Source organism: Triturus cristatus, chromosome 9, assembly GCF_964204655.1.
Source record: "Triturus cristatus chromosome 9, aTriCri1.1, whole genome shotgun sequence".
Classification (NCBI taxonomy): Eukaryota; Metazoa; Chordata; class Amphibia; order Caudata; family Salamandridae; genus Triturus; species Triturus cristatus.
Genome location: NC_140592.1, coordinates 343,277,667 through 343,292,665, shown reverse-complemented (window position 1 = coordinate 343,292,665; position 14,999 = coordinate 343,277,667). Strand labels below are relative to the sequence as shown.

The following is a 14,999-nucleotide window of genomic DNA, read 5'->3' as shown; positions in this document are numbered from 1 at the left end:
TTTACTGTTTTCCTACAGGGAAGTAGCACAGAAGGGAGTGGGTTTCAGCCCCTTCGAGCTGTTGTATGGACACCCTGTTCGTGGACCCCTCAGCCTGATGAAGGATGGATGGGAAAAGACTCCCAGAGAACTTCCCCCGGATGTAGTGAGCTACATGCTGGCCTTTCGGAGCCAAATGGCTAGGTTATGGAAGCAAGCTTCTGAAAACCTAGAAGCCAGCCAGACGGTCATGAAGGAATGGTATGACCGAAATGCTCACCCGGTGGAGCTGGAGCCTGGCCAGAAGGTGTGGGTTATGGAACCTGGAGAGCTTAGTGCCCTCCAGGATCGCTGGTCAGGCCCCTTTGAGGTGATTGAGAAGAAGGGCAAGGTCACCTATGTGGTGGATCTAAAGACCCCCAGGCAGCCCCATCGGGTGCTCCATGTCAACCGCCTCAAGCCTCACCAAGAGAGACCCGAGGTCACTTTGATGATGGTGACTGATGGGTCAGAGGAAGAGGAAAGTGAACCTCTTCCTGATCTTTTTGCGTCCCAAGAGAAGGATGGGTCGGTAGAGGGAGTGATCTTCTCACCATCTCTAACTCCCGAACAGCGGAGAGACTGCCGCCAGGTTCTGGAGCAGTACGCTTCATTGTTCTCACTTATCCCGGGAAGGACTCATCTGTGTACCCATGATGTGGACACAGGGGACAGCCCACCTGTGAAGTCTAAGTCCTATCGCTTGTCGGATAAAGTGAAGGCTAGCATCCATGGTGAAGTCACTAAGATGCTAGAGTTGGGAGTAATTGAACCTTCAAGCAGTCCCTGGTCCAGTCCGGTGGTACTGGTACCTAAAGCTGCCCCGCCGGGCACTACCCCAGAACTCCGGTTCTGTGTGGATTACCGGGGACTGAATTCTGTGACAAGAACCGATGCTCATCCTATCCCGAGGGCAGATGAGCTCATTGACCGGTTGGGAGCTGCCCAATATCTGAGTACCTTTGACCTTACATCCGGGTACTGGCAGATCTCCCTGACAGATGGAGCAAAGGAAAGGTCAGCCTTCTCCACACTTGAGGGTCACTACCAGTTCTGTGTGATGCCCTTTGGGCTCAAGAACGCCCCTGCCACTTTCAGCGGCTGGTGAACCAGGTCCTCTCCGGGATGGAGGCTTTCTCAGTTGCTTACCTGGATGACATCGCCGTCTTCAGCAGCAGCTGGGAGGACCATTTGTGTCACCTTCAGGCTGTCCTTCGGGCTTTGCAGCAGGCGGGTCTGACGATCAAGGCCAGCAAGTGCCAGATCGGGCAGGGGTCGGTAGTGTACCTCGGTCACTTGGTGGGTTGGGGCAAGGTGCAACCCCTCCAGGCTAAGATTGAAACCATCCTGGCCTGGGAGCCCCCCAAGACTCAGACGGAGGTCCGAGCCTTTCTGGGCCTCACTGGTTACTACCGACGCTTCGTCAAGGGATATGGAACTATTGTGGCTCCCTTGACTGAGCTGACATCTAAAAAGCACCCTCAACGGGTATTCTGGACCGAGGTGGGTCAACAAGCCTTTGACACCTTGAAACAAGCGATGTGTGCGGCACCTGTCCTCAGGGCCCCTGACTTCTCCAAAGAATTCATCGTCCAAACGGATGCGTCGGAGCATGGCATCGGGGCAGTGCTGTCACAACTCAATGAAGAGGGTCTGGACCAACCTGTGGTTTCCTATCCAGGAGACTACTCCCCCGGGAACAGAGGTGGAGTGCGATTGAGAGGGAGGCTTTTGCGGTAGTGTGGGCCCTGAAGAAGCTGCAGCCATACCTGTTTGGCTCGCACTTCCTAGTTCAGACCGACCACCGGCCCCTCAGGTGGCTGATGCAAATGAGGGGCGAGAACCCTCATTTTTTTCCCTTTACCCTCACATTTTTTTTGTCTACTAGTTACTTTTTTGGTGCTGACATAGAGGCCCTGGGTGCCCATTCTCACTGATTGAGGGTGAGGCACAAGGTGCTTCTCCAAAATGGAGGGTGGATGAGGTCTCCTCTACAAAATGGTGACCTAAACTGTCACCTCAGAACCTGGGCCATAGACTGTCATGAGGGGTTCCAGAACCTTCTGGGTCACTCTGGCTAGTCAGGGCCCAGGCTATATATAGAGGTGGGGGGCGGCGGCCATTTTAGGTAGTGGGTGTGAGGTGAGGTAGTCAGGAGCCAGGCACCTGAGTGGGGAGGTGGGTGCGCTAGTGGGGGGAATTGACCGTACTTAGGGCCTGCTTTTCCCCCCCGGTTGACACTGCCCTCTACCTTGTGACCTAACCCTGACTCTATCCTCTGACCTTGGGGAACAAGCCAACCTTATGGGCTACTTTGCCTAGTCAGGACTTCTGAAGGAAATAGGGATAGGGAGTTACCATCACTGGCCCAAATTCTCTATAACCCTGCTTCTGCCCGGAGCCCTGGAGTGTCCCAGATCTTGTAACTGACAGCTGTTCTGGACTAGGTAGAAACGTGACCAGCGCCACAGACCCAGGAAAACTGGCTGTCCGGGTTGATTGCCCCTGAGCTGTAGATCACCCCCTTAACTTGGGCCACCCCCGCTGGAGATTCCATAAGGAGACCCTTACCGCTGCGGCCTGAGGCCCGTTGGATCGCCCCTCCTGTCATCAGGGGCTTGTGAGGAGGACTGGGGCCCCATCGTTGCCAGTGTAGTTTGAAACGCGGCCCTCGGTGAGCGGAGCGCGCCGCCGAGGATTCCTGTGGGCCGCGCTAGGCCTGAGGTTCTGGTACTCAGATCACGTGACAGGGGGGGGGCGGACTGCGAGACGCCGCCCCCGCCGCTGTGCGAGTTGCTGACTGGGCTGTGCCCTCGCAAGTCGCGCTGCTTAGGCGACTGCGGGCGCGAACCCGGGACGAGTGAAGGAGCGGACCTCTGCATCTCAACCCTCCCTCCTGCCGAACTGCCACGGGGAAGAAAGGCCCTCGGCCCGGACATCGCCAGGAGGCCAAGGACCTCGCGCAAGGGCCAATGTCTGGCCGAAGAGTAAGGTAACCCCAGGGGAGGGCGGGAGACTCGAGTGAGGCCCAGAGCCACCCTTCATCAAGTCTGCTGGGCAGGTACTGAAGAGGAGAGGGTTTGGTGGGAGATAGGGGCGAACCAGCCAACCCTGTTTCGGTCCGCATAATACACTGAGTGGGATATGAAGTCCTCAGCCAGGCTCTGAAATAAGTCACATTCAGTCCGCAAATGCAGCGTTGCGACCCCTGACTTCTGGATCGGATAAAAGGCCTTGTAATTATTGATCTTACTTAAAGCAATGTCAACGCCATGTGCAGCATAATCTTTATTGACTTTATTTAAAGCAATGTCAATGCCATGTGCAGCATAATCTTTATTGACTTTATTTAAAGCAGTGTCAACGCCATGAGCAGCATAATATTTATCGACTTTATTTAAAGCAGTGTCATCGCCATGAGCAGCATAATATTTATTGACTTTATTTAAAGCAGTGTCAACGCCATGAGCAGCATAATATTTATTGACTTTATTTAAAGCAGTGTCAACGCCATGTGAAGCATAATATTTATTGACCTTATTTAACCCCTTCAGTGCCCATGACGAGCTGAACTCGTCATGGGCCGCGGTGGCGCTGTGCCCATGACGAGTCCAGCTCGTCATAGACCCCGCCCGCTAATGCAACGGCCGGCACTGGGCGGGGAAAGGGGCGGGCACTGAAGGGGTTAAAGCAATGACAACGCTATGTGCGGCATAATATTTATTGACCTTATTTAAAGCAATGTCAACGCTATGTGCAGCATAATATTTATTGACTTTATTTAAAGCAATGTCAGTGCCATGGGCGGCCCTGTATTTAATGACTTAATTTAAAGCGCAGAAGTCATTGTTATGTGCGGCACTAAATCTGTGAACTCTATACAAAGTGCCAGGTAATTGCTGTGGGTAGCGCTATGATTACTGGCTTCATTTACGACGTTAGTGAATTTGTTATACAGTCAATCTAGCAACAATGGAATGATATGACCCTAATGAGTTATAAGCAAACATTGATTGATTTGATCTGAAAGACAAGAGAAACGAGAAATAAGGAAAGATAAAGCTTTTCCACCTTTTCTAACTTCTTGGTGTAGCGTCATTTTTGGTGGTGGTGCGCTGAAGCGTGAAATGAGTGTGATGCAAGCACAACATGTTATCGGGTATAGGCCTTCCCACTCGAGCCAAGCTACCCCCGGATGTTAGGTCCAACAGGAAGACTTTGAAAAATGGATAACAATAGTTAAGGAATTAGCTTAAACCATGGATGTGAGGCATGATCTTGGGCAGAAGCAGAACTAAAGATGGATACATAAGAAAATAGAATGAGTGGAGTGGGTTGGGGAGGGTGAACCCACGGAAGAGAAGCATTAGTAGAACACTGAAATGAATATTTCGAGATTAGCACCCGTTAAAAGGGAGCAAATCCACTTGCCACGGTGGGAGTCAACTAGCAGGGATCGTAGTATTGTTAGGTGTATAACGTGGAGGAGCATAACTAGGGGAAGTTTAAGGCAGTAAACCAAAAATGGAAGATTGCACAAGCTAGTTCTGGGGGGACTTTACTAAATGACAAGACAAGCATTTGAGAATATGCATTGTAATGTAATTGACCAAATAATAAAGAAAAATGATACTGGGATACTAAGGGCTTAAGAAATGTGATTAAACCCCATTTATTCAATAATTACTGCATTGTCTGTATTTTATGTTCTCTCTAATCTACTGTAAGTGATATCTCTCATGAGGACAGTCTCCTGTAGTGTTGGGGACATTGTGGTATGCTGGGCACAAAAGAGGTACACCAAAGCATGAGGAAAAACCACCCATACTAGCATCCCTTGATAAACCCTTTAAGTGCTGTATTATAAATGTAAACTTCAATGTCATACTGATGGTGGCTTAATAAATACAGCTTTCATCACATATAATGTATGCCTGAGCAGGCTGACTGTTGCATCAGCACTGTAAGTACTTTATAAAGGTGACCGGGCTGATAGTAAATCCCTATAGGAGAACCTTTGGATCTGTAGTGTGCATAGATGTCGAGGCAGTGGTTACCCTCCCACCTGTGGCCTTGTTTATGTGACTGGGCAGTTGAAGAAGAAACTATCCTTGGAAAAGTAGGGTACTTATTCGTGAGAATCAGTAGACGGAAGGTCATTTCATACTTTGTAGCATGCATGACTGAAAAAGAGGAGCAGGAACTTGGGGCCCGATTCACAGAACTAATTTAAGACAAAATCCTAAACTTACTACTTTTGGTATTCACAGAAGGAATTTAGTAGTAGTAACATTAGGATTTTGTCTTAAGTTTGACTTAAGACAGACTTAAGACAGACTTAAGACAGACTTAGGACAGACTTAGGACAGACTTAGGACAGACTTAGGACAGACTTAGGACAGACTTAGGACAGACTTAAGACAAAATCCTAACTTTACTACTACTACTACTACTAAATGCCTTCTGTGAATACCAAGTTTAGGATTTTTTCTTAAGTTAGTTGTGTGAATCGGGCCCTTATGGGTTTAAGTATTGCTTGCTCAGGCCAACTTTCATTTTGATAAACTTGTTACGGTATACTAAACAGGCTTTTACTGGAATGGGTAAGAAAACCTGAATCCAAGGTATGAAAATGAACCCTCTCGATATAAGGCTCTTTGGGGCACATGCATCAAGCTTTTTACCGGTCGCAAACGGCTCGATTCGCAGAATCAGCCCATTTGCCACCGGTAAAAAAGCAATTCCAATGCATCAAACCAAAATGCATTCCCAAAATAGGTAATCACATTTTTTTTCGATTACCTATTTTGCAAATGCATTTAGGGAATTTCAATTTGTGATTCCCTAAATGCAATGCATGAAGTATTTGAAAAATGCGACTTTGCATTAAGGATTCGCAAATTACCATCAAATTCAAGTTGATGGTAACTTGCAAATCCCTAGAAAAATACACAAAATTGCATTTTTCAAAGTACCTTGTGGTGCACACACATGACCCTAGGGCATGTGTGCGGCCACATGTGAATACTTACCTGTTTTGGGGGTGCATCAAGGGGGCCTTAGGCCCCCAAGCACCCTTGGAAGTGCATCCGCAATTTGCGATTACCTATTTGGTAATCGCAAATTGCGAATGCATTCCCATTCCCATAGGAATGAATGGGAATACATTCCATAATAGCTATTAGGGAATGTGTAGAAATCGCTATTTTTTTTGCGATTCCTACATGTATAAGGAATTGAGACTACTAAATAGCGATTCCTTAAAAATCACTATTAAGGAATCACAATTCCTTATCTTGATGCATGTGCCCCTATCTCTGTGAGTTCCGAGAGCATGGTCTTTAGAGATGAAGTTACATCTTCGAGGGCAGGGTTTCCCAAACTGAGCTGATTTTTGGGTGGATCGGGTAACTAAAAAATAAAGATTCCTTTAATTTCTGTGTTTAAATAGTCACAATTGCCTGTGCTTCAAAGACAGAGGTCAAATGTCAGTCTACGTATTCTGCTTAAGTGCTGCAGGATTGGTGTTTACTTTTATTTCCCCAACTGCAAAGTGAGAGGAGTTTTTAAACTGAATTATATGATAATCTTCCTGGAGTACAGGGAAAGTGAAAGGAGAGGTTCTCTGATGTCATTTTTTGCAACACAGCAAAATTTAATTATCTGTAAATGGCCTGTATGCATTTAGAATTTAGACAAGAAAAAAATAAAGCACATTTTCTTTTGTAATTCTGAATTGTGCTGGAAATTGAGATTTTAATTGGATCAAAAACAAATCAAGACACTTTACTTGGTGATGTGCAAATGTTAAATATTCACAGAAGCCCGTGCACTACACATTATCTTTTGTGTGTTATATAGTTCTATCAGTGGAAAAAACAGTTTGCCTGTGCAAAGTCAGTGGCCGTTGCAATGGAAAATGTGCTGTCTGTGCATGACAATGCGCTACCACATGAAGCTATAATTACATTGAAAAATTGCCCCTCCGGTCTGTAAGGAGACAAGCTGAAATATGGTCTCTGGATTGATTTTTTTTTTTAGATGGGGCATAATTGATTCTAGATTGAAATTACTATTCTATTGAATCCTCTGGTATTATTTTTCTGTTTCGTTTTTTCTTCTGTTTTCTTTTTGGTTTTTTTTCTTTCTTTTTCCTCTTATTTGTATACATTGTAAATATATATGAAATATTGAACAATGAGTCCTTGCCTAATAATCTGATGTTAGCTGTAGTTTTATATGCAAATTGTTTATGAATTATTCTGTAAACTCTCTCCAAGTAAAAAAAATAATTAAAAAAAAGAAAAATTGCCCCTCCTCATGTCCATTAAAGGTAGATTGGTCGTGAAAGTTTGTTGTTTTCTTTTTCATGTGGAAATTTGTAACCAAGTATATGAAATGGAGTTTACATAGCTACATGTGATTTGGTAGGGGAGCCCATTCCCTTGAAGATCCTTAGATGAAAGAGTATTTCGAAAAATATGTATGGCTAGCTGAGCTATCTTACCTTTAGCAGGTCTTTATCCTCAGAGAACCAATAAGCAGGGAGCTTGTGTGACTGGGGCAGTTTACGAGGGTCCATCAATAATGCTTCTTGGAATAGCAAGTTTATGTTGAAGTGACTTTGAGAGTGGGACATCCTAGCTTTATATTACCTTTTATAGAATGTATGGCTGTGCTGGCATATAAGAAGAAGGTCCATTTCATTGGGGGCATAGAGTGTGAATGCAATGAAGCAATAGGGTAGTGGAGTTCCTGTTCTCCCCTACTGGGAGACCGGTCTGGAGGACTGCAAATTTGCCTTTTTTTAAATTATTTCTTCTTGTTTCAGATACACCATGAGGCTACTATCATCAATCTCTTGGAGACAATCTTCTACCACAAGGTTTGTAAACAATCCACTGACATTTAGTGAAGAGTGTTGTTTTGAAACCTGAATAAACTGTGACTTGAGTTAACTTTGTTTAAAAATATTCCTAAACTTGTCAACTCTAACCTTGAGAGACCTAAAAAAATAAGTATGCATTTTAAGTAAGTTCCTTAACCTGATGCAGTGTTTTCTCTATTGTTTTAATAGTTTCTACACATTGGTCTTTGTTGTGTAACAGATCACTTATTACCTGTTCTACCTCTTACTAATAATCTCTTGTCTATCTCTTTCTTCCTTCGTCCTTTTCCATATGTCACTCTCTGACCCTTCTCTCTTTTTCATTATATATTTTTTTGCTGTTACTTTCATTTTCTTTCATATTCTCCTCTTTATTTATTTTCTAGAGAATGAACATCAGCATTTAATGAGAATCAGTGTATTTAGCATTACACTAATACAAAGATCTTGGAATTTACATTTTAGTTGTGAATGTTGTATGTTAGAATTTAATTACCTGCAGGAACTGTGATTTGTATGTCTTGAGCATACTCATCAATGGAGACAGAAGTTTCCTACAGAAGTAAAAAAGCATTGGAACTAATACCAAAGTCACAGGTACTCCATTAAGGACAACTGAAGGTTTGGATAATTTTGGAGGGAGATGAACAGTTTTTGATGTTCTGGAGAAAAATCTAACTCCCCTCCTGCACTTTGCTGTTCATTCGATGTATCAGTGTGAAATCTGTGTGATGCACTTCACTTTTACTAATTATCCTAGGCTAAATCTTATGTTGGGCGACGGCACCCATTGAAACTCTAAGTAGAATGTGTGTGCACCATAGAGTTCTCTTCTTGCTTTTGACCTCTCAAGAAGATCTAAGGCATGGGAGAGATGTTGAGATCTCTCTCAAAGTTTCATGCCACCAAACCGAAGCCTAACATCTCTAAGTCAGATCTGAGTCAGTGATTGAGCATTTGAGATTCTATAAAGGTCACCATCTCTTCATGTGTCCATATAGGGTGTATTAGACTGCACAAGAGCGAGGCAGGTCTATATTTAAAGACAAACTTGTTCCTAAAAAGGACCCTGAGTGGTCACTGATTTTTTTTGTTCAATTTAGTTTTCTTTTCAGCATTTAGTTCCCTTTATTTCTCTGGAGTGATTGTGTTTCTGTATATTAAATTTGGCTTATTTTCCTTGATTACTTTTCTTTGTTTGCCTTTGTTTGCCTTTGTGCCTTATATTTTTATGTGTACTTTTGGGGATTTTGTTTTGCAGCAAGAGTATATTTGGGGAGTATAGAGCAGTAGACAAAATCAATGGAAAAGCTTGTGTTAAGTATATTGAGTTCAGTGATATGGTGCAGAAGGGGCAAGATAGCTGCACAGAAACAAGTAATGGGGGTTTATACCGGTGGAGTGGGTTGTATAGCAGACTGTACAAGCAGTCACAGGAGAATTCTGCATAGGTTGCAGCTACCCCACAGTAAACAGCCACATCAATACCTGTAGAGGCACAAAAGGCTATTAAAAAGGTATCTTTAAATATTTTTCAGGGGGTGTTGCAGTGGGTAAACTTGAAAATAGTAACAAAAATTAAAAAATATTTCAATGTTTGGTTATATAAAACCATTTCAATTAAACACTATCTAAAATAATGTATAACTTCATCTGACAGAATCGGCTTGCAATCTCAAAAGCAGAGTCTAAACGCCAACCCAATAATCCTGTCAAGCCGTGGCAGACCTCTCACCAAGATTAAATCAAGTAAATTCTCATCCACCATGTCTGGGTCCATTATCTATTAGACCTCTTTCCTGTGCCGATGCTATAGTCTTGCTCAGCCTAACAAGAGTTGGTTTACAAAGATCACTAAATGAGTTATCAACGTTTGCCAAGGACAATGCCTTGGAAATCAACATTACAAAAACAAAAACTATGTCCTTTGGGAACCGGCTTCGACATCGAAACACTATTAAGCTGGGAGAAACAGCTTTAGGGGTAGTCAGCAATTACGAATATATGGGGATATATATGGATGATCGACTAAACTTTCAATTTCATAAACAATGCCTCGAGAAAAAAGCAAATGGTCTGATCTACGCATTCTGTGCACTTGCAAAAAAGTTAAGGGGTCCATCTTTTAAGTCGCTGCTTGCAGTTATGGGCACCAAATTACTGCCGACAGCGGCTTATGCAAACACCATTCTAAATGGTAAAGCCTCACATCCTCTAGATAATCTACAGACGAAAGTGTACAAAAAAGTTTTCAATTTACCGCGGAATGTATTCCCGGCACAGGTGAAATTGGAATTTGATCTTGCACAACAAGATAATGGGAGAAAACACTCTACCATTAAAAGTTGGTATAAAATCTGGTTAAATCGTGCCAATGACTTACATGATGCCTTGTGGTAGGCTCAGGAAAAATATCCGCATTCAAGTTATGGCAAATTTTGTAAAACCGCTCTGGAGGAAACACATACTACAGAACTCTGGGCACAAAACTCTCCTTTTTTGTCTTCCATAGGGTGATAAGCAAAATGGCTAAATCCTACTCATTACTAGAAGACAAAACCAAACTAGCCAAGCGGTCTCATGTTTGGATGGTCCTGCAGTCTTACACAACAGCTCTTCCGGCAGAATATCTATATACAACGTACGCATTCCATTTGAAACAAAAGCTTATGGCCACAAGGTTTGAGTTTTTACAAAGTCTAGCTGATCAGCCAACATGGAAGTATAATTGTTAGACCTGTCAGCCCTTTGGGTGGTCCCTCCTCATTATTATTTATTTTGTCCCACTTCTGCCTCAAACCCTGTTATAATTCTTCCTTTTTGGGAACCACCAGACTTTTTAGTGTTGATGCAGGGTCAGGGAGCCATTTTCCCTACCCCTGGAACTTCTGTCTGAGGGCCTGAGACACAAAATGGTGGCCACCCATTGTCACCTGTGACATCACCAGAACCCACTGGAGGTTTCTAGAACCTTCTGTAACATTCTAGAACCCTGTGACAGTGGGAGGCAGTTTAGAATGTTGGGAGGCCATCTCAGAGTGGCAGTTGGCAACTGACTGGAGAAGAGAGAGGACAGAGTTAGAAGGAGGTCGGAGTAAGGCAGCAGAGGTGGAAACCAGTGCTTCGAGTGGGGTCCAGAAACTCACCCTTGATGCTAGTCTCTACTGACCAAGCCCAACCTAGAGCCCTGTGTGGGATCAAGACCAGAAGAACCATCTTAAAGGACTGAAAAGTTGGAACAGGCCTTAAAGAAGAAGAACAGCAAGTTCCTGACCTGTTCAGCAGTGTCCTCCTGGAGTCCTGACGTCGAGAAGCCTGGAGACCTGGGGCCTGAGGTCGAGAAGCGGCGCTGACAGAAAGCAGACGTCGTACCCGGAGCCGCCAGAGGTCGAGTGAGGGCGCCGACGGAGGTCGTGGAGGGACACCGGAGGTCGAGTAAGGAGTCACCCGAGGTCGGGTGAGGGCGCCGACGGAGGTCGTGGAGAGGCGCCGGAGGTCGAGTGGAGAGTCACCCGAGGTCGAGGTGAGGGCGCCGACGGAGGTCGAGGAGAGGCGCCGAGGTCGAGTCGGGAGTCACCTGAGGTCGAGGTGAGGCGTCGACGGGGGAGTGAAGTCCGCCCACCGGAGTCGCCGGAAACCGAGGTGAAGCGCGCCGGAGGTCGGGAGTGGCGATCGCACTCCGGAGACACCAGGAAGTGGGGAGTCCGAGTCCCTGTGACGCCGGAAGGCAACATCGAGACGAGGCCGTCCAGCGACATCGAGCCGAGGCCGCCCAGCGACATCGAGTCGAGACCGCCCAGCGACATCGAGTCGAGACCGCCCAACGACATCGAGTCGAGACCGCCCAGCGACATCGAGTCGAGACCGCCCAGCGACATCGAGTCGAGACCGCCCAGCGACATCGAGTCGAGACCGGCCAGCGACATCGAACCGGAGCCGCCTCACGGCGTCGACACGGTGCCGAGTGGAGCCGATCATCTTAAAAAGGACAGTAAGTGGTAGAGGGGGCGTCTAAGGCCCTGTGGAGCCCTAAAAGACCATTCTAGGGGCTAAAGGGGTGCTAGAACCAACCTGAGAGTGCCAGGGGTGAACTGAGACTGGTACAGTGACCTACATAAAGAGCTGTGTGGTTTGGAGGGCCAGATCTTTAGATTACTCTTGTTCTGCCTCAGTGTAGGCCCCAGCCTTGACCAACCTAGGTGGGACACCCCCCATGCCATCCAAGTGTCCTTAAGCTGTGTATGGGCAAAGTAAGACCAAGTGACCTCATGTAAATGATTTGCATTGTCACTGTCATTGATTGTTTTACTTTATTTATTGGAAGTGCTTTATTTATTGTCATCCACTAATTTATTCCTGCGCTATATTTATTGTCTGACTGTATTTATTTGCCATCTGTAATTATTGCACAACTATTTATTCCTTGCTTATTTATGACCTGAACCTATTTATTGAAATTCCAATGTAGTATTATTTATTTGACCTGCACTTTCAAGGAGAATCTTATTGTCTTGTATTTATGTAATGAAACCTGCAACTAAGAGAAAATAAGATAAAGACATATATATTTTCAATTTGACGTGCATTATTTTTACGGTGTAGTGTCGTTTTTGGAACGGATGAACGCATGGTTATTGTGAGGGTGTGACGTACGCTTAACACGGTGCCTGACCCCAACCGCTCGAGCCAAGCTACCTTTGTGCTGGGAACCTGGTGACTGCTAACCCGGTTGCCCGGTTTCCAACAATAATGTTCTTGTGACATGTAACCTATGTGGTGCAGTGAAGCAAGACTTTATTCATTTGATCTGCCTATGCCCCTCTTTCAAAACAATGCGGGTATAGCTACTGATAAAAGCCTTAAATGATAGAGGCATTCAGTTGTGTAGACCGTCAATAATTAAAGGCTTGGACGCTTGTGATTTCATTCTGAATTGTAAAATGATGACATTTCTGACATTTTATGAAAAGTCAATCCAGACCAAGGAAAAACACACTTTTGATCCATTGATGAAATGATTATTTCAGACACTCTTGATTACTAATACCTGTATCCCAGGAGGACTACATCAATCGAGTATCCTTCCCTTTAGTAATAAAAGTATTTTACAGACCGATTTTTTTAACTGTATCAATGCATTAAATTTCAGGATTTGAAGTGACAGCAATATAGAAGATTCTTTTATTGATATATTAATATGTTCTGGATGACTTTGCCCATTTTTTATTTACCTTCGAGGTATGAAAGTGACCTACAGAGGGTTTTAAAAAACTGAATTAATGCACTTTATATTGAGATTGGAATGCTGAGCAATATTGTAGACTCTGATATGAAACTGAATTTTAATAGTTTAACAAGATGGGAATTAATTGTCATTTGGAAGATTGTTATGGTTTTTATTAACTGAAACAACAAAGTTTTGTTTTGTATCCTATGTCAAGCTACGCATTCTTGAACAGCAAGGTTATGGGAAAATCAGGTGGTTCACAGTAGTCACAGAAACCTGAATATTTATCCAATCACTTCAAACAACATTTAAAACAATTGTGTAGCATGCCGTACAATTTGTAGTTAACAAGAGAAGTAGCTTGCATGACACTATGGGGCCGATTAGGATGTCGGTCGGAAAGCCTGCAACTGCAGGTCTGAGGCTTTCAGACCAACATCCTTGGTTTAAACTCCGACTGCCTTATTACAAAGAAGGCGGTCAGAGTTTAAACTGGTCAGTCATTCTGGTCGGATGGCCCCCAATGGGCTCAAGGAGCCAGTCGGACGGTCTGAGGCCGCTCAAAATCATTTAGGATGGCGTTTACGCCGTCGGGGTTATGATGTCGGTTTCAGACAGACTTTCCATGCCTGGCCTTCTGACATGGAATGCATGTCTGGAATCGACTTAGGGGGCCCCCATCCCTCAGCGGCCTCAGCGAAACTCCCATTTCTCTATGGGAGCTTGTCCTGTGGTCCGTTTCCAAGTTCACTACTACAAGAAATCTTGCTCAGTATTGGATCCTTTCAAGAAACATTTGGGGCAGACCACATAGTGAAAATATATTTCAGGTAGGTAGCCATTCAATCTAGCTTAATAGAAGTCTCCCCAATCTCTTAAGTGAACCAGTGCATCGGAGACTGCAATTGACAGGTGGAACAGCAAGAAAATTGAAGCATAACATAGTATCAAGGCAAGTTATGGTTTGCCAAGAAAAATATGAGCCCAGTAGGTATTGGTAGCAGGTACATGGTCTGAGTAATGTGCCAACGGTAAGGCTAGCAATGTGCTCCTTAAACTCTGCATGTTGAAGGATTTAGTGCTTGCCTTTTGTCTTATACTTCTTTGAATACAATATGCATAGGATGCCTCAGTGATAAAAAAAGGGGGCATACTTTACAAAGAAGCAACATCTGCATTCTCTAAAACAAAAATGTTTTCAGTATACTACATAATCTGACCCGGCACCCTTCCTAGTTCAGGGCGAAACATGGAGCTCTACTGAGTTCCTGCCCCGTCTGATGTATACAGACAAAAAAGGAAAGGGGCCAGGACACAACCTTGCTCTGCTCTGCAAAGCATGCCACTAGCCATAACTTCTCCTACAGAAGTACTAGGATCATATCATGGACATATTCTGCAACCAGTCACATACTCAGGAGTGTATACGCCGGTTTTGCTGTGCTGCATACAGTGCATATATTATCTCAGAAAATGTACAAGATATTGTATGAACTTCACACAGAGTAGCTCAGGAACATGAAGAAATGGCCACTGGTCTGTTTTTGTAATATGTGCATGCAGGCAGCACAATCTAGTGAAACAAAGATGCAAAGGCATATTCATGGCCTGCATACAGAAGTGGAATATGATACAACCCATGGATCACTAAGTTCTACTGACCCAAGGCATCTTGCATATCATGAAGTTTCCTTACTAACTCAGCTGATTCTTTAAACAGCAGGAGCATTTGCTGTCACCTAAGAAACCTTAGGTAAAAGTATTCATTTTAATTCACAGCAGACATCTGCCCTATGATGTGGTTTATCAGCAATCTGCCCACATTAGACAATAAACCCAAATGTATTAGCCCTTTCATTTTTTGGC

The 14,999-nt window shown here is 44.4% G+C and overlaps 1 protein-coding gene across 1 annotated transcript in view; it reads left to right on the top strand.

The window, feature by feature from the left end:
* ZMYND10 (zinc finger MYND-type containing 10) overlaps positions 1-14,999 on the top strand; it is a 306,520-nt gene that overhangs the window by 105,472 nt on the left and 186,049 nt on the right. The window contains exon 4 of the mRNA XM_085627752.1: positions 7,850-7,903. Coding sequence (XP_085483878.1) covers positions 7,850-7,903 — 54 coding nt within the window. The remainder of the gene's footprint in view (positions 1-7,849; positions 7,904-14,999) is intronic.